This window comes from Lonchura striata, chromosome 1 (genome assembly GCF_050655825.1).
Source record: "Lonchura striata isolate lonStrDom1 chromosome 1, ASM5065582v1, whole genome shotgun sequence".
NCBI classification, from domain to species: domain Eukaryota; kingdom Metazoa; phylum Chordata; class Aves; order Passeriformes; family Estrildidae; genus Lonchura; species Lonchura striata.
In genome coordinates this window covers 90,857,768-90,875,754 of record NC_140703.1, presented here as the reverse complement: position 1 = coordinate 90,875,754, position 17,987 = coordinate 90,857,768, and the positions used below count along the sequence as shown (strand labels likewise).

At 41.9% G+C, this 17,987-nt stretch overlaps 1 protein-coding gene across 10 annotated transcripts in view; it reads left to right on the top strand.

Moving 5' to 3' along the window:
* FHL2 (four and a half LIM domains 2) overlaps positions 1–17,987 on the top strand; it is a 56,519-nt gene that overhangs the window by 14,555 nt on the left and 23,977 nt on the right. For 2 of the 10 annotated variants that reach the window (XM_085583183.1, XM_085583199.1), the window contains exon 1: positions 2,559–3,080. The exons of 3 other annotated variants lie outside the window; for them this stretch is intronic. In XM_085583183.1, the coding sequence (XP_085439309.1) occupies positions 3,058–3,080 (23 nt within the window). In that variant the 5' untranslated portion in view covers positions 2,559–3,057. Of the gene's footprint in view, positions 1–2,558; positions 3,081–3,672; positions 3,981–5,888; positions 5,964–17,108; positions 17,286–17,987 lie in introns of those variants that run through there. 5 more of the 10 variants (XM_021538128.4, XM_021538120.3, XM_085583174.1 and 2 more) reach the window with 4 other exon arrangements.

The following is a 17,987-nucleotide window of genomic DNA, read 5'->3' as shown; positions in this document are numbered from 1 at the left end:
TTTTTGTGGCACACTACTCAAAGCAAGGGCATCTCATACTGAATGAGGCATAATTCACATAAATTCAGCAACCAGAAGTTAACTGGTGACAAAATTTATGTGAAGGAAAGTCTGGTGTGAACCATTTTCTCCTACCTGATAGTCAGTAGCAGGAGTTAGGCACCTCCAGCCCCCATAGAAAGCACACAGATAATTGGCTTACACCAGATGCCAGCTTTTGATGTCAAAAACTGTGAGAGGTGAACTTCCGATGAGAGCATCCATGGAAAACATGCACGTCACAGGGCTCTGAGTGCTTCAACCTGCTCTCAAGCCTGAGCATATCTTTGCAGCAATGGTATCTTCTTGGAGCTTCAGCTCAAAACACAGGGCAGGAGGGGAAATCAGGCAGAAATGAGGTCCTTGGAAATCACCATGCTTTGCTGCTTCACATGAAAGTACCTACATCTCACCTGTGCCCCATGGTCTGGGCACAATGGTATCAATGAGGACAGCTGCCCACCAGGAGGGAGGTGAGGCTGAGATCCTCCAGGTACTCCTCCAGGTGTGGGGAGGGCTGAGAGTGGAGTTTTATGTGCAGGTGTCTAATTTGGAAGGCACTGGTGTGACCTGTGGCTGTGAAGGGCTAGAAGAAGCCAGCAGTCTGACATCTTGCTAGTACAGCTGAATCTCCCGCTCATAACAGCAAATGCTAATCCCATCTTTCTCAGTGTGAGAATCTGAGTGTGAAGGGCTGGCAAAATATTGACTATCAGCACAATCTCCACAGGTGCCCTCTTCCCCTCTGGATCTGCTGCTAAGTTTCTGGCAGTCAATATCATATGTACATAACCCACATCTAAATCCTGCAAATTAGATTAAAGGCTCAACAACATCATAACACAGTTTTAATTGCTGTGTTGCCTACCATGAACACAAATGTCAGAACAGCAAGGGCAGATTCCCATGAATAGCTGTTAGCGGAGCTCTTCTTTTAGTAAACACACTACCAGTGCAAACTGGTTAGATTTTGCTTTGTTAAACCTATCCTGAGCATTTACGTTCTTCTTGGATGCCCACATTTCTGGCATCTTCTGTGGCTTGCAGAGAATGGCAGGGCAGCAAATCCTGATTGTGGGGGATTAGTGGTAAAACCTCTAACCTCGCTGCAATGGATGGCTAATGGCACCTTGGTACAGTTTCCAAGGGAGCTGTGCTTTACAGCTTGCAGCATTTCCTTTCCATTTCTAAAGCACATTTCGACTCAATAATCTTATGGCTCTTTTCCAACCTAAATGATTCTGTGATTATAAAGCATCTCTTACTGTACATACACATCCCATTGCCTTGGAGTAGGGAACTGCTTGAAATTCTTGCTTTGCTTCCTAACTGTGCCTCAGTCATGGAAGCTGCAGGGCTACAGCCCCATGGGGCAAGAGGGTCTGTGCCAAGCAATGCCATCACTGGCATAGAGATAGAGAGCCTCAGCACCATCCCTTTTCATAAAGGCTACATCTCTGCTTCTGACAACATCCACAGGAATACCTCTCCTGTTAGCCTGCCACCCTGCTGTGCCTGGAAGTGCTGGTCCCCTAAGTGTGGGGGCATTCCCCTGCCTGTCTCAAGGAAGTGACTCAGTTGTTACCTGCTGCCAGGAGCACAGGATCAAGGCCTGACACATTGCTGATGATTTCGCTTTCTGGCAGCATCTTTTTTTTAAGGAGTCTTTTCCTTGGCAAGGGTCCTCGAGAATAAAGCAACACCCAGAATGGAACTGGGACAGTTTAACTAGCAGGACAATGTGGGGTAACCAGCTTTAAAGAAAATTTGCTCTTTTCAGAGAGAAAAGCAGTAAAGTTTGCACTAGCAGATCTGTAATCCACCTTCTCTAACTTTTGTATTAAGTGTTCTGGAAGGCATCATTTACCACAGGCTAGTCCCTAGTTCCTGGATGTGTACACCAGATCCAAAAATGTTCTGCAGTTGGACTGACACCTGGGGATTAAAGATGTCATTAGTGCCCAGAACATCCTGGACTGGGGCAGGGGACAGCCATAATTTATCCAGGTTGTTTCTACAACATCAGCTGGACCTTTGAATCATAAATAATAAAAAAAAATTGGCTAACGTGAAAAAGTTGAGGCTTTCCAGAACTGTAAAAATATGTCTTAACTACCCAATTTTTGCTGCTGAAACAGCTTTTCATAATTATATATTCTCCTGGGAAATGTGAATGGGCTGTTTACATGGTAGCTAAAGAAATATGAGGCAAAAGGCCACTAGATCTAGGATGAACAATACTTTCTCCAGGAATCTCTGGGATACTTCTCTTATCTCCCTAACCCTAGTCTCCAGGCCATGCTTCTCATCCATGGTGCTTGGAAGCTAGGCATTTCTGCAGGGATAAAAGGAGATGTGTGAAAGTCATTTTCTGCCAGAGGCTTGAATCAGGCTGTCAAATCATGTTGCTTGGCAGAGGCTGAGGACATGCTGTTGCGAGCTTTTTAATGGTAAGATGAATGCCTCAGATGCCAATTTCTCATTGGTTTAGAGTTAAAACCATAAACTTGACTGGGTTCCATGTCAAGCCATAAATCAGTTTGTCATGCAAAAAAGCCTGGCACACAGTTTGTGTTAGTATCCAGCCTCTGCAACTTGACCTACACTTGTTGTCCAAACTGCTCAGAGACAAGCTGGGAGGTGATGCTCTCTCCTAAGGACTGTTGCCCAATCAGAGCTCTGAAGAAAAGAGAGAAACAGGAGATGAAGGGAATGTGGTGTTCTTCAGGACTATGGAAGTAATAAATCAGCAAAGTAATTGAATCCCTCATCAAGTACTGCTGCTTCAGCCAGGGGGAGGAACAACCCGCAAGCTCAGTTCTACAGCACAGCACTTCTCACATGAGTATGTTGCTGTAGAGAGTCATTTGCCTGCACACAGTCTGCCTGATGTTATTTCTTCACCACTCCATCTTACAGAGAGGTTTTCCTTTTCTTCCTCTTAAAATAGTTCAACTTCGTACCAAGGACCATGTCTCTGCTACAACTTTCTCTGCAGAAGTACATTGAAACGACAAGATGGATCCAATATTGGCAATGAGGTAGGCATGTTGTAACCCTACCTCTTCACTGAGTCTTGTTTGTACAGGTTTTCCTCCCCAGCCAGCAAAACTGATCCCAAGGGTGGTACTAGAAGAGCTTTTTTTCCACCTCAGACAACTTCCTTTTTTTTTTATGTACAAGTGTCCCCTTCACCCAGCATCACACTTACCTTGCAGCAGGAAAGGCACAACAAGTCCTGAGCAGAAAGTTCACCCCTGAGCTACAGTCCTGCTGCCAGCACAAACTTACTTTGTGATCTCAAGCTAATCTCTAAAGCTGCTGTCTTTTGTAGTGAGGTGGCACTACAGCTTCCTGCATGAGGAGGTACAAGGCAAAAACTTGGCAGGACACAGGACACAAACTATACTGCAACAGGGCTGCACATCTGGGGTGGACAGATGGACAGATGAAGGAGTGTTGGAGTTTGTGACATCCACAGAGCAGGCAGCACTTTTTAAGGTGTTTCTGTCAATCCCAAAGGCCTGGCAAATAATCTGATTGATAAATTAGAGTTGCTTATATCTCAGACAAAATACCGAGCCCTGAAATATCACCATCTCCTCAGGGTGCCTTGCAGCACCTCCTGAAGGCACCCCCAAATGCAGCAAAGTGATGGGCTGGCACTGCTCAAGAGCACAACAGCCCTTTCCATCAGCGCCCTCATGCAACTCTAGCTGTGATGCCTTAAAAGGCTGGTTAGCACAGAGATGCTGCAGTCCTTATCTGCTGCCCATGGCTGCTGCTTTGGAGATATTATATTTATAGCTCACCCGCAGCACTGATGCCCGACTGCCTAATTATGAAACATATAGTTTGGGCAATCCAATAAAGAGGCAAGTCTGTCCTGTTCTCTCTTGTTCACAGACTCATGAGCAGAGGCAGCACTGAGCTGCAGCGAGGTAAGATAATGCCTTGTTTTGGTTTTCACTCTTTTGAGCTGTTTTTTTCCTTTCCACCTGCCATTTGCCATCAGTCCTCAGGGCTCTGCATAGATATCTTGAGGGGAGTGCTGCTTTCTCAGGGGAAGACTGGACTTTAAGATGTACTGGACTTTAAGATGTTTGTTCCTCTCTTGCTGCCAGGGCACACACAGAGAGTTTCTCTTTGTATTCCCAGTCTGCTCTTGGGAACCAGGTGCTAACTAACAGCTGCTCTTCAGTTTCTTCACTAATAATACACTGTTATGTTTTCATGTTCTCAAGGAACACAACCATATCTAACTATAGTAAAGACACTTCCCTGGTTTGAATAGCAAACTGAATTACTTCAAGAAGAAAGCTTTTCATTAGTTCTTAGAGGATTTTTCCTCTCTATCAGCATTTTCTTCTTTATGTTGAATGTTTGGAAAATGAATAGATAGTGAGAAAAAAATGTAGACAGGCAGAAGGAACATTTTACTTTTTTTTCCTCTTTCAGACCATTTTCTAGAGGCCATGAAAGAAAAAAAGAAAAATTGCAGGTGATCCTTGCTGATTTTATGTTTTAATTACTTGCTATGGATTATAGCAGCTGAGGGAAAAGGAAAAAGAAAGCAAAGCACTGAATTATAACTGTGTGTCAAAGCAGGAATTCATCAAAACTAGTCTGTAAAATAGCAGTAGCAATAACTGCCAAATGCCAATTATCGGGATATTGTTACATTAACTTCATCTCATGAGAACATTAATTTTCAAATGGAGCCAATAAAAGAACACCTCTTAGGGAAAATAAGATTATTTGTGCATGTGCATACTTTTGTTTGGATGTATTTACAGATACGCTTTTATTATAAATATTCTTATAACCAAAAGCTTTTAAATCCAAGTATCACAAAATATGACACAAAGGTACAAAATATTAATTTACTTTTAGTTTAAAAGCTAGAGCTATCACACATTGCACTAGAGTTTGTTTACTATTCCATTATTCAAGAACTTAAATGAAACAAAGGTTTTTTCAGATGCTGAGTCCTTCATGGCTTTGACAGGATCTCAGGTCCCTGGTGCCCTGAGGAGCAGGCCAGCTTATACCTGACCCAAAGCCAGTGCTTGTAGGAAAGGACAGCCCACTCCAAAGTGCTTGGGATTGAGGTCAGATCCTAGGTGAGGATTCCAAGGGCAGGAGGTCAGGTGATTGCTTGGTCTAAAGCTGCTGGAGATGCATTGACTTGAGAAGTAGGTGTTCACATCAGTGCAATTGGTGCAGCACTTTGGTCTGGTCCCAGGGCTCCCTCTTGGGCTCTGCCATGGCAACATGTGCCTGGCAGTGCTCCTGCTGGAAATGCAGCCCTGGGGCTGTGTCCAGGTCATTACACACTCATGGACTCTGAAATCAAGTGAACACATCCAAAACATGTCCTAGCATAGGATTTGCTCTTAGGCCATGCCCAGGAGGCAGAGCCCTACACGTCTGGTTAGCAGACTTAGGTGAGTGAATTTCAGTGCCTGGGAGCATCCTGGTGTCCTATTTGATTTATGACTAAAGACATGGCCTCTGAGGTTGTCCCCATGTATCCAGCCTCACCTGTGACAGGCACTCATTGTCATGGCTGATGTCCTCAGGTAATATGTCATGTCTGGCTTAGTTTTCCAGGGTTGTGCTAGGGTGGGCTGTGACAGTCAGTGTAGATAGTGCTACAACAACAGGCTTAGGGACAAGTTTGCTCCATCTTTCATGTCAAGAACAGCACATAGCTTAAGTGGAAGAATAAAGTAAAATACCAAATTATCTGCACATGCTCTTATCTTGGAGCTTACTCTCCCCACGTGGGTGCCTCAGAAGGCTCCAGACACTGCAGCCAGCACCTCACACATCTCCTTTTTCTCCAGCCGTAACCCTCTTGCCACTACACCATGGTCTGGTCAGATCTGCACAGAGCTCCAATCTTCTGCTCCCCAGGACTGGTGAGACGAGTTTCCTGTTACCTGGAGCCCAAGGCAAGGTGTTCCACCAGAGATTGCAGTGTTTTAGAGGGACACCAGTGGGACATGGCAGCTGCCTTCGCTCATCTGATTATTACAGGATCTTGCTATTAAGCTAAACGGATGTGCTTCCACAGTAAATTGTGCAGTAAACAAATTGTGTACAAAACTAGTATTTTTTAATAGAGTAGTCTCACTTCTCACATAATAGAAATTTTCTCATGTCCTTAAATTTTTTGCCTATCTTCCAAGCCTCAGGTTAAAACAATACAAATGAGAAAATCGTCCTGGTTAGGCACTTAGTGTTAAAATATTGCAGACACTTGTGTATTGACAGTGTTCCCTCTTAAAAACAAGAAGCAGAAGCAGCATTCCAATCATGTACAGCAAAGCATTAGCTTTTTTCAAAAACTGTGTTGGCCAAAATTCTTTAGCTGGAATAAAATACAGAAACATACATACTAATGCTGTGATTTTTCACAGGATTTGAATTTAAAAGTGAAATTAAACAAAAAGACCCAAAGCCTGTTTCCAAAGTGAAGCCATTCCAAAGGCAATCTCCAACAATAATACTTTGTTCTTACCTAGCATTTAAAAATATAATTAATGGATGAATAACTTTACTTTTTCCCTTGCAAAGAGCAAGCCATCAGAACAAGGCAGACCTTTGACTGCAGCTGGCAAGAGGCTGTGAGGGGGCAGCCTCATTCAAACACTTCTTTAATACAGAAAATGTAAAAGGCTATTTTACAAGGAAGAAAACCAGAGAAGGAAGAGGATGTGAATAGTGACTTGAGGGTGAAATCCTGGCCCCACAGATATCAATGGGAGTTCTCTCAGATACATCCACAGATTATTTTAACAAAATCCAGATCTCTTTCTTTTCCTCCTAATTTTAATAGTACCAAACTTGTGTAGATTTTTCCCAGAAAATTGCATTTGCATATTTCTCCTTACGATTTTTCCTTCTTTGTGTGTTGTCTAACCAAACCACAGACACTGACACAGTTGTTTTTCAGTGAGATGAATTATTACTGACTGCAATATTTTATCTTTGGCTTTATATCACAGGGAGTACAGTTTCATCCTGATAAATCTCAGGCTGTTTCAACAATGTTCATCATCTAACAGTGATCAGCTTTGAGAAGCATAGATCATATTGCACGGAGTCCTAGTTTGTCTGAAAGCAGCTGGAGCAATTTTCCTGGTTTTGCTCAACTCCCTCTAACAAACATAGAAGGAGGACTACCACAGATATTTCAAAGGGGTGCATCAACTTCATAAAACTCATAAAGTTTCTGCTCCAGGTTGATTTACTGGCTACTGTTAAAATATGCTTACCAAGATTTAGTGAAACTGAAAGAGCTAGAAGAAAAAATATTTTCCCTCAATTTCACTTCATATTTTCAGTAATATTTTTAATGAAGCCACTTATATCTCTTTTATAATATTCTTTCTTTTTCCTGCAGTGTCTGTGGAACTCCCATATCACAACAAATTAGAGTAAAACTCAACTTTGAAAAGGAAAATAAGTGCTTTGTCATGAGAATAAAATGGGCACATAAGTGGGGACAGAAGCTGTCTCACACACTGTAAACAAAGCTAGTGGGCTTTCAGATCAGCATATTCCCTGTCAAGCTGAACAGATCTGCACCAAGGTCTTCCTAGAAATTTGCACACTTTCTGCAGGAGGGAAGCATTGGCAGCATTGACTAGTGCTCCTTTTTGGTAGTCTGTGGCTAGGGAAGCAAAGCCCAGCAAGCCTAGAGATTACCATATGAAAACAGAAATACCTGCAAGCTGTAGATACCATCACACAGAAGCCCATTATTCTATTATTTATCCCATTTTTTTAATTAATTTTTAAATTAATTCCCTATGCATGGTTTCCATTGCAACACATCTCCCTGCCTCCAGCATTGGGTATAGAAGGCAGCAGGATACTCAGGGGCTTAGAATAATAATTATAATACAGAGAAAGATGCAGCATGGCACTTTTGGTACAGAACAACAGAGAGGAAGTTCTCAGAACAAACTCTGTTGTACTTTTCAATTCCACCACGTAAGCCCCACTCAGGAATTTCTGTGAGCACAGGTTAAACACATTATGTGTTATGTGCTCGCATGGCCTGCATTTCACAGGTGAGAACTCTCAACATCATTTTAGGGGAGAGAAATAGCACTTTTTTCCTAATTCAGAAAAAAGAAGTAAAGATCTTTTAAGGATCAGATCTGAGGGCAGTCATGCTTCCTTTCTGCCTTTTTGCCCTGTGTTTACTAATGCAACTGTAGGTGGATCTGCACCTTACTATAGGAAAAAGCAAACCATGCTGGGTCCAGGGCATGCTCACAGAGAATCTGGCAGGAGAAGCAGTGTGGGCTCAGCTATGGAAGTGTTGTAGGCATGCAGGCACAGCAATCTGCCTTGCTCACAGGTCTTCCTCTGCCCTCTCCTGCAAGTGAAGTTCCCACTGCCTGCCAGTGCTGTGTTTGCTGCCAGACAAACCAGCCCCTTCCTCACATTTTCTGCTGGATGTTCAAGTGTTAGAAACTCTTCCTTGCAAATGAGGACTCTGGGTTCCTGGAATTCTTCTGGATATAAGGAAGAGTCAGCATCATTGTGGACAGGCTTTTCAGGGACAGATAGATGAGCAGTACTCAGTCAAGCCAGGCATTTGCATTGTAGCAAAACAGCCAGGACTCACTGGACTTTATGGTTAGACATAGCACTGCTTCATAATGTGAGTTCTGACTCCTCTCTAATGATTCATAAAAATTACTTATCCAGCAAGAGACACTTCATCTTCAAGACAAGCCATCGGTACAAGTCTTTCTTTCATTTCACTCACAACATTTGAATTTCATTCACATTAAGACAGCAACTCCATTAGACAGCTATGGGAATATAAACTTGGCATGGAAAAACACATCCATATTACTATCAGGCTGACAATGCATGGTATATTTTTTCAGCTCTGTGTGAAGTGGTAGACATGAAATTCACATCAGCAACCAAATGATTACTTTAATCCTATTATTAAAAGGGCCTGAGCACTTACAGGGTTCAAAGTAAGCACAGGCCTAAGAAGATCAACAGCAAGGACCCTACTTCAAAGTGCACAATCTAAGCTCATGTACTCAATCATAATATATGTCTGAGCCTACATCTCAGACCCTCTCAGTTTATCTGTAGTATATACAAACAGTAGTTGAAAAGAAAAACAATTGTTGCCATACAGAAGGATCTTTCTACAAAACAGGATGTCCCCAGTCATGGTCAGAATGGAGAGGGTGACTGTTTCTACCTACATCAAAATACTAGGAGTCTGAAGTAATTTAGGAAGTGATTTGCAACTGTATGCTTCTTTTGAATATTAGGTAGATTGAAAGGTTTGGGGAATGATAAGGCCAACAGATAACCAGTCCTTGAGCAAGAGATGGCTGTAACAGAAGAGGCAAAATGATCTCTTTTTTTTTTTGCTCCTGTGTTCATTGTAAGGAACTTGGAGAGCTTCCTGCAGCAGAATGCTTCCTTATGGCTATCGTCAGAGGATCTATTTCAAGCTGAGGTGACTGTAGAAGAGGTATGGAGCAAATAAACAAAATGAATAGGAAGGAAATTTTAGAACCAGATGGTGCTCATCCAATAGATTTAAAGGGACTGAAGGATGAATTAGCTGAAATAACAATAATAGTCCATAACCTTTTATTTAAAACAGACATAGAACCAAGCAACTGAATGTATCCAATACAGCATCAGCCTTTTTAAATGCTTCCAAGAGAAAACAGGAGAAACAGAGCCTGGTAGGACTGACGAATGTATTAGAAATCACTACACAGGGTAGAGAAGATGGATATATATGATATATTGGGAGAAATTCAATATACCTTGATAAGGAGAAATCATGATCTACAAATCCATCAGGTTCCTGTGAGATAATGGAGATACAGAAGATCTTTGGCTGACAGCATCTGCCTATTTGTTCTTTTACATGCACTCAATAAGGGCTCTCACCGCAAAATCTTAAAATCTCCTAAGCAGTAATAGGATAAGAGGGAAGGTATTTGCATGTATTGCATAAAATCAATTGAAAGATAGACAGGATTTACAGTAAAGAGATTAACAGGAGATTATTAGTGGAAATTATTCTAAGACTGAGAAACCAGATGAGAGAAAAGGATCTTGGCCAACAGGATGAGTGGGCACTAGAACAGCATCTCAAACTGAATGTAGATGAGCATAAAACAGTGAACATTGGGGAGAAATGTAACTTTACCTATAATTAATGGCTCTGAGATGTTTCGTTGGGTGTGAAATTTAGAGGTTATATAGGTTTAAAAAGCCCCAAAAAACAGCAGAACACACAGACTGTTGCAAACTGTTGCAAAATGCAAACTGAATGTTAAAGTTTTGGTTACATCACCAAAAAGCTAAATTGTGATATTGAAAAAGTTTGGGGAGGAATGATAAAACACGAGAAGTAGCTTTCATACAGACTGAACAGGTAGACTGGGACTCCCTGGCCTAGGAGAGATGGCTGTGGGGAGATATGATAAAGATTGACAAACACATGAACAGCCTGTAGCATATGAATAAAGATAAAGTTTCTCATTATACCTCCAAAGGTAAGACCTAGGAGTCCTCAAATGAAACTAGTAGGTAATATGTTCAGAATTAACACAAGGAAGATGGTTCTTCAGCAACACAGAGTAGAGCTACCTACTCATCAAATTTGATCTTAGCCTACTAGAAACAGTGAATTTCCTCTCAGGCAATCAGGAGGGAACTGCAAGTTCATGAAAATGATATTAAGTATGAATTCTGCCTCCAGGTTAAGAAATCCCCAAGCCAGAAGTTGCTGGAGGCTGGCAGAGTATTATGAAGACATATCATTACATTCTCTTCTGCCTTTCTTCCCAAGACATTTCCCAAGAGCAGCATAACAAATTGGAGGAACCCTACTTTCAGTGATTCTCATATTGCTGTGGTGTGATCTGAATAACTACAAATGATAAGTTCTGCTTGACACTATTCATCTTTTACAGGCATGAATGTTAGACTGAAAATTTCAGCCTGAATCTTCCTTCCTTCCTTCCTTCCTTCCTTCCTTCCTTCCTTCCTTCCTTCCTTCCTTCCTTCCTTCCTTCCTTCCTTCCTTCCTTCCTTCCTTCCTTCCTTCCTTCCTTCCTTCCTCCCTCTCTCTCCCTCTCTGGAGGTTGTGGAGTCCTAATGTTACTCCTTAAGGGCAAATTAGAGATCTGCCAGGAATGACTTGGACATTGTCACTTCTGCCTTGGAAATTAGTTAGGCGAGTTCTTAAGGTGCTGCCAACTGCTCAGTTTTTCAAATCTGTCTTTGCTCAGAAGTTCCTGAGGCCTCTGGCTGTCTGATAAAGTGAAATGGTAGTCTCATATGTTGCTGTTGGTTATTTCCAGAGGGTGATAACAGCTATCAGGAGTGCAGGCAGAAAAAGTGCTAAGGGCAGCAGAAGCAAATTATACACACAGAAATAAGGGTTTGGAGAAGAAGCCATGAGCAGTGGGGCAGTGGGAGGCAGAAAGACTATGGAAAAGGGGTTTTGCCTAAAAATGTTCAAGTGTGCTGGTGGAAACACCACAGATAATGGGAGCTATTTTTTACAATGTAGCAAGTCTCTGGTGCTCTCAGAAACACAGTCATTATTTTCTTGGAACAATCATAGTGTGTTTGTTTCATGCATCTAGAATAGTCAAAGATAAATCATGATTATATGAAAATTAATAAATCCTAAATTAAGGGGTAGTATTTGCCAGCTCAGAAGACCAGCAATTACTGCAACCTCTGTAATAATTTGACATCCCAGATTCCATCTGTACTGGTAGGAAACCCAAAAGGTTCTTCCCATCTGTCATAATCATGCCCCACATGGCAGTAAATTTGAATCCAGAGGAAGGAAGCAAGAGCTCCTCTGCATAGGTCCCTGCACTATTATAATTTAGAGTCATATGAAGACCCCTCACCTGTTGTTGAGGTTATCTCTCTATCCCAAAGCACTTCTGAAGACATGCCACCAAGATCTCTCCCCTTGCTTACAGATAAACAGACTATGGAGCTGAAGGGTTTAGTGAACACGTAGAAGCCAAATAAGTGTGAAGAAGACAAAGACCAAAATGTTTGAGTCTAGTTTCCTTAAAAGTAAAGGCACCATCTGTTCCTTAGTGAGGGGAAAGAATGAGAAAGAATGCTAGGGAAAGTAGGGGAGAAGACTATATTTTGTAAGAATTGTTATCTTCCACTCTCTTTGTGGTAAATCTTCATTATTTCTTCATGCAGTTCACAGCTTGGTGGGGGCTGTTCAGGGTGGCTGCCCCACATGGTACAGGCAGCTACTGCTTGGGGAGTTGTTTGATGGGTTGCCTTTATCCTGCAATGGCCTGTATGGCTTTTTTTTCATCCATGAGGTCCTGAAATAGATTTTCTGACAATGCTGCTTGTCCAGGGAAGGACCTGTCAGTCCTGTAACATGGTGCCTCAGCTTTCCAAGCTTTTGTAAACTCATCTGGCAACAAGAGGGATTTTTCTTAGCAGATACCATTCGTTTAAGCCCTGGGTTGATCCTTGAAGCTTCCTCTGGTGTTCTGTCTGCTTCTTCAAGCACCACTACACTTCTCCTCTGTGATCAAATTGTCTTCCTCTGCACATCAGTGATAAAAGCTGTTTGTCCACTCAGTAGGGAGAAAGGAAAGCAGCAGAAAAAGGGACACAGCTGTCCTTCTGCTTGGGACATTCATTGCAAGCCCTCTCCTAAATCTCAATTGTCCACAAGAGAAGGGTATGGGAGCAATTACACAGAAAGTGACAGACCACATTTTGACAGGTGTCTCACTGCCACATTCACTTTGGGACATCTCATTCAGGAGATAGATTTCTGTGAATGAAACTGGGGCTAACCTGATCAAAAGTCCTAACTAACTTTAAAAAATTAATTTAATCTTTGTCCAAACTGACCATAATGGTCTAAAATGCTTTTGTCTCTATCCCAGACTATGCTGTCACAGAGACACACTTGTATTTGAGTCTCAATCATCTGTCTTATCACACAGCATCACATTATCCTTCTTTTCCTGTGAGAAACAGAAGTTCTTTAATGCTACTGAACCATGGCACCTTTCTCTAAATTACTGAAGAAAACCGTTTAATACTGCATGTGAAAATTATAACATATTGAGAAAATAAACATGGAACTGGGTTTTTTGGGGGTTTTTTTGTTTTGTTTTGTTTTGTTTTTTACAGATTAGATTGGAGTTTCTAAACCACTGAAGTTTCCGCATTAATTTAGGCTAAACATCAATAATAGAAGTCTTGCATCATCCAAAAGCAGACAGACTTTTTCTGTCTGGGGAGGTTTTAATGGATTGTCCAAAGATGTCTGTAATTCCCTCATCAGAATCTGTGAAATTCTGATACTTCTTACCTGATGGGTCTTTCTACTTGAGGTTCATGTCTCCTAGGGGAAGAAAGGAATATCAGAATATTGCAAAAAGCCTTGTGACTTGGAAACTGGATTGGTAAAGAAAATACATGCTGAAAATATCTTTTTATCCTTTGCAAATTCCTGATAATCTTGGGGAAAATACATATCTGTGAGCATTTTATAAGAATGAAATTTCAGGAAGATTTAATATTGCCTACCTGTTATTTTAGGTTTAATGAACTAAAATGCAACCTCTGCACTAGTCTACTCTCCTTCCTAAGTTGTAGTGCCAAAAATAGCAGTTCTCCTAAATGCACCTTCTCATATTCAATTGAAGCTTGTGGTACACAGATTCAAGGATCAAAAAGGAGATTAGTTGAATTCTGATAAAGCAACTTAACAGTTTCCAGGATAAATTGGTGGAGTAAGGAATCAGACAATAGCTTAGCCATTTTCAAACCTAAAAGAGTATATTTTCCCCTCCCCTGCTCTCTCAGAGACTTATATTTCTCATGTCTCAAACTGGGGGAAATAAAACTATTCTACTTCCAGCTGTCTCTTTCTGCTACTTTTCTTTGTTCATTCTTTTCATCCAGAGAAGGAGATAAGTGCTGAAATTATAGTTATTCCAGCATCAGCCCAGTAGCTGAAGTGAGACTTATGCAGGCTTAGAGAAATCCTGCTATGAAAATGGTACTATTTCCACCTTTTTTACCCATATGGAGGTACAGCATTCTACACATAGAATTAACCTGTTAAACACACAGACTCCTGAAGAACAAGCAATATGTGCTATGTAAATGCTATTCACATGAGGAAAATATAAACCATAGGATAAGTTACTAAATTGCTGTATGGTACTTGCATTTCCACTCTTGGTTTAGGCCACCTCTTGGAAGCACTGCCCCTGTTTTCATTGCCTTGACTCCTCTGAAACTTTGAAGATGCCTGATCTCTGCTGGGCTCTTCAGAGAACCAATGAAGTAAAAATAAAATATAAAATATATCTATTGAAAAAGAAGAAGTGTGTACATAATAAATTTGTTAGTGAAAGGCTTCTGCCCTTTCCTCCCCATCTCTCTGAAAATTAATTGAATTTTTGACTCTCTCACCTACCCACACCTGTTGGATTTGATTCTGGTGGGAAAGAGACTGGGAGGGCTGCCAATCACTGATGAATATTTACTTGCCAGATAAATGTGGAGCGAGTGGTCCTGAAGTGGCGGCAAGAAGTCTGACATTCCCTGTACCTTCCCTAGTAGTGTTTGATGGAGTGCATACACCTCATCATGGGATGAGGGAAGGTGCTGCCTGGTAACCTTCCTCATCCCTTTCACAGCCCCACACAGTCTTGATGTGGCTGCTAAGTGTCCACTCCCACCGTGAGCCCACAAATCAATGGGTTTTAAATCACTAGAGTCTCTTCTGCCTTCAAGGAGTCAGAGGTGTTATATTAAAATATGCAAAAAATACCTTATCTTCCTTATCTACCTTCCAGACCTGCAATAGATAAACAAGAATTTCAGTTGGAGCCAGTATATATTTAAACTTATAATTGTGAAAAACACTTGTCTTTTATGACCACAGGGATCATCAAAAAATCTCTGTCAAGACTTGCTGCAATAGCTGTCAATGGAAAGATGGGGAAATAAAAATATCATGGAAATTGAAAAAAAATCAACAAATTCTGAATATTTAGTTTGTTTAGAAAAGTTTGTAATCAAATAGCCCAATTCTAATTACCTTGAAAGCCTTTTTTTTTCCTTTTTTCTGTACACTACTAAATCTGAGCAGTAGAACAGTAACTATGATGGAGATATATTATTATTGTTGCCACTGTGCAATAGTTTAACCTAAAAGAGAGAAACTATCACTCCTATTATATTTATGCTCTAGCTAGTCCTTTGTAAATTTCCTACCAACTTACACGTGAGTTTGGCTGTCCTGAGCTTTATATTTACAGACAGTGAAGCTAACAAACAGAAAGATGAAATGTCCTGTCCAAGGGCATCCAGGAAGTCACTGATGGGACTGGAAACCAAACCAGTAGCTCTCCCAAGATAGAGGTGCAGCTCCAAAGTAGCTCATGGGTTCAACAAAAATTTTTCACTCCCTGGTTTAATTTATTTTACAGTGCCACTGCAAATTCAAGGGAAGAGTCAGGGACTCCCCATGTGGCTGGGGAGTGCAGCAGCTTTGATTTAAATAAGATTTAATTGCCATGGCATTCTTAATCCTGTATGCCCACTGTCAGCCCTCCAGGCATCATGCCTGTTTTGAAAACTCAACAGCAAAGGCTGGATCAACTGATAAACAGATCATTGCTGGTCATCAAAGTAACTCACATCTGTAAAGGAGAGTTGGCTTCTGATAGAAAAACTAGGAATGGTCCTTCCTCACCATTTAAAAACCATTACTTTTCTAGATTTGGGTTAATACTGAGACCAACTAACACATTTCACCCCCATTCCAAATATGACTACATCTCGGTGCATAAGAGGGCAGCAAGTACAGGGCAGGATTCTGGCATAAGTTTGTCTTGCAGGAGAAACTGTTATCTAACCCATGTGCACATCTACACCACCACTAAGGCATGTGCCAGAGCCCAGTACCCAAAACAGGACTACCTGGCATCTTCTGGATGCAAAACCACAGCAAGGCTCTCTCGGGATCAGGGGCTTTACATATTTATCCTTCTGGTTTCCCTTAAGGTTGAAAGCATTCATATTAAAGCACCTCCCTTTGGCAAGCATCCTTCATTACTGAAGAATTACACCAGCCTACCCCTCAAGCTGCAGAGAGCAGCTCTCCCATGTGCTTCTGATCCAAATTCTTCCCTCTGGGAGGTTTCCCAGGACCCTCATTGTTTTGATTAGCAGAATGTATCTCTGCTAGAACGGCTGATAAATGAAATAGGATTTTCTAGCAGAAAAAGTAGTTCCTGATTACAGTAGGATTAATAGTTCCCCCTCTTCTTACCATGTGCACACTGGCAAGGCTCTCGACTGGGTACTGAGCATGTGCTGAGACAATCTGTTCCTTTGGCTTTCTCTTACAAAAAGATAGTTGGTTTTTGTTTCATTTATTTCCCCTGCTTCTGTTCATTTTCCTTCTGATTATGGGGAAGCTTGTCAAGAAAGAAGGGTGGAGAGAAATTAAATGAGTTTTGAATGCTCATAAAGAAATGCCTGCGCACTCAGTCTTTGTGAAAATGTGCACCTCTCCACAAAGGAGAAGAGAGACTGGTTGTTTCACTCTTCTTTGGCAAGACACTCAGCAGGCAAAATCACCAAAGCAGATAAAGCCTCATACCGATTTTAACCAAGGACTTTATTTTCTCAGCCAGGTGAAGAGTCCTACAAATGTTTGGGCTTGAGTTGCTGTAAAATCTCTTCTTCTGCAAAGAGCAAGCTCTCGGATTTAGCAAAGCCATGTTATTAATAAGCATCAGGGGTTTCGAGAAACAAAGGCTGGAGGAGGGGAGAGGGAGCCTTATTTTAGGAAGGGGGCCAAGAAAACCAAGATGTTTAGGAGGGGGAAGTATTGACACCCTTGGAATAGAGAAAGTGTCGAATGCCAGCTGCAGAGCGCCTCAAAGAATGAGAGTCTCCGATGCTTTTGTCTCCTTATATGGTCAAATGATAGCGAGGGGTTTCACCAGGCTGGGGAAGGCACACACGCTGCCTGCGGAGCTGCAAGCGGCGGAGCCGCTCTTTGCAGGAGTAGAAAGCCCCAGCCGCTGCGCAGCTCCCCGCTGCAGGCAGGCCAGTGCGCTCCGTGCGCGTTTGTTAATGGATGTGACCCCCTGTCCCCGGTCCAGGAGGTGGCATTAACTGCCTGCTACTGCTCTGTAAGTAAATATCCCTTTTTTCCCCTTCCCCCCACTACCCACAGAACATATCTTTGGAGGTGTCGCTTTAAACAAAGGGTGCAGAGAGGAGGAGAGGGTTCTTTAATATCCCTGGGGGTTGTTGGGGAAGGATGCGAGGAGAGAGATTGCCGGTCCCCCTTGCTCCTGAGTGCACGGGCAGGGGTGCGAAGAGGACAAAAAGACAAATTTCTTATCATAGCAATTACTGCTGTATGTCCGTCAGTAAAGTGACACATCAGCGAGCCGCTGAGGCACTGGGTCTTTTCATGTGTAACTATTTTTAATGACTCTATTGTGCTGCGTGTGTATTCCACCTGGGAGGTGATAAAAAGTAGAAGATGGGGTCTCAGATTCCTTACACCTCCGTGCACTCCTGCTGCCGAGCTCAACAAAGGAGCATTTTTGTACTGTAGCAAGAGCAGATGCACATGAAACAAAGGTAGTAGCCTCTCCTCTTTGCAGGCAAACGGCGCGGATATATTGTGTAGAGCCATCAGCATTGTATTTCTTCTTTTTATGTGGAGAGAATAAATTAGAATACAAATCCCAATTATTAACTCTGCATTCCTTCTTTTTGTGCTTTTTTCTGTGTGCATGTGTGCACAGCCACAATAACCCAGTCCTTACTGTATGCTAACCTGGATTTCTCTGTGTCTGTAATAAAGGAAATACTAACTTTTG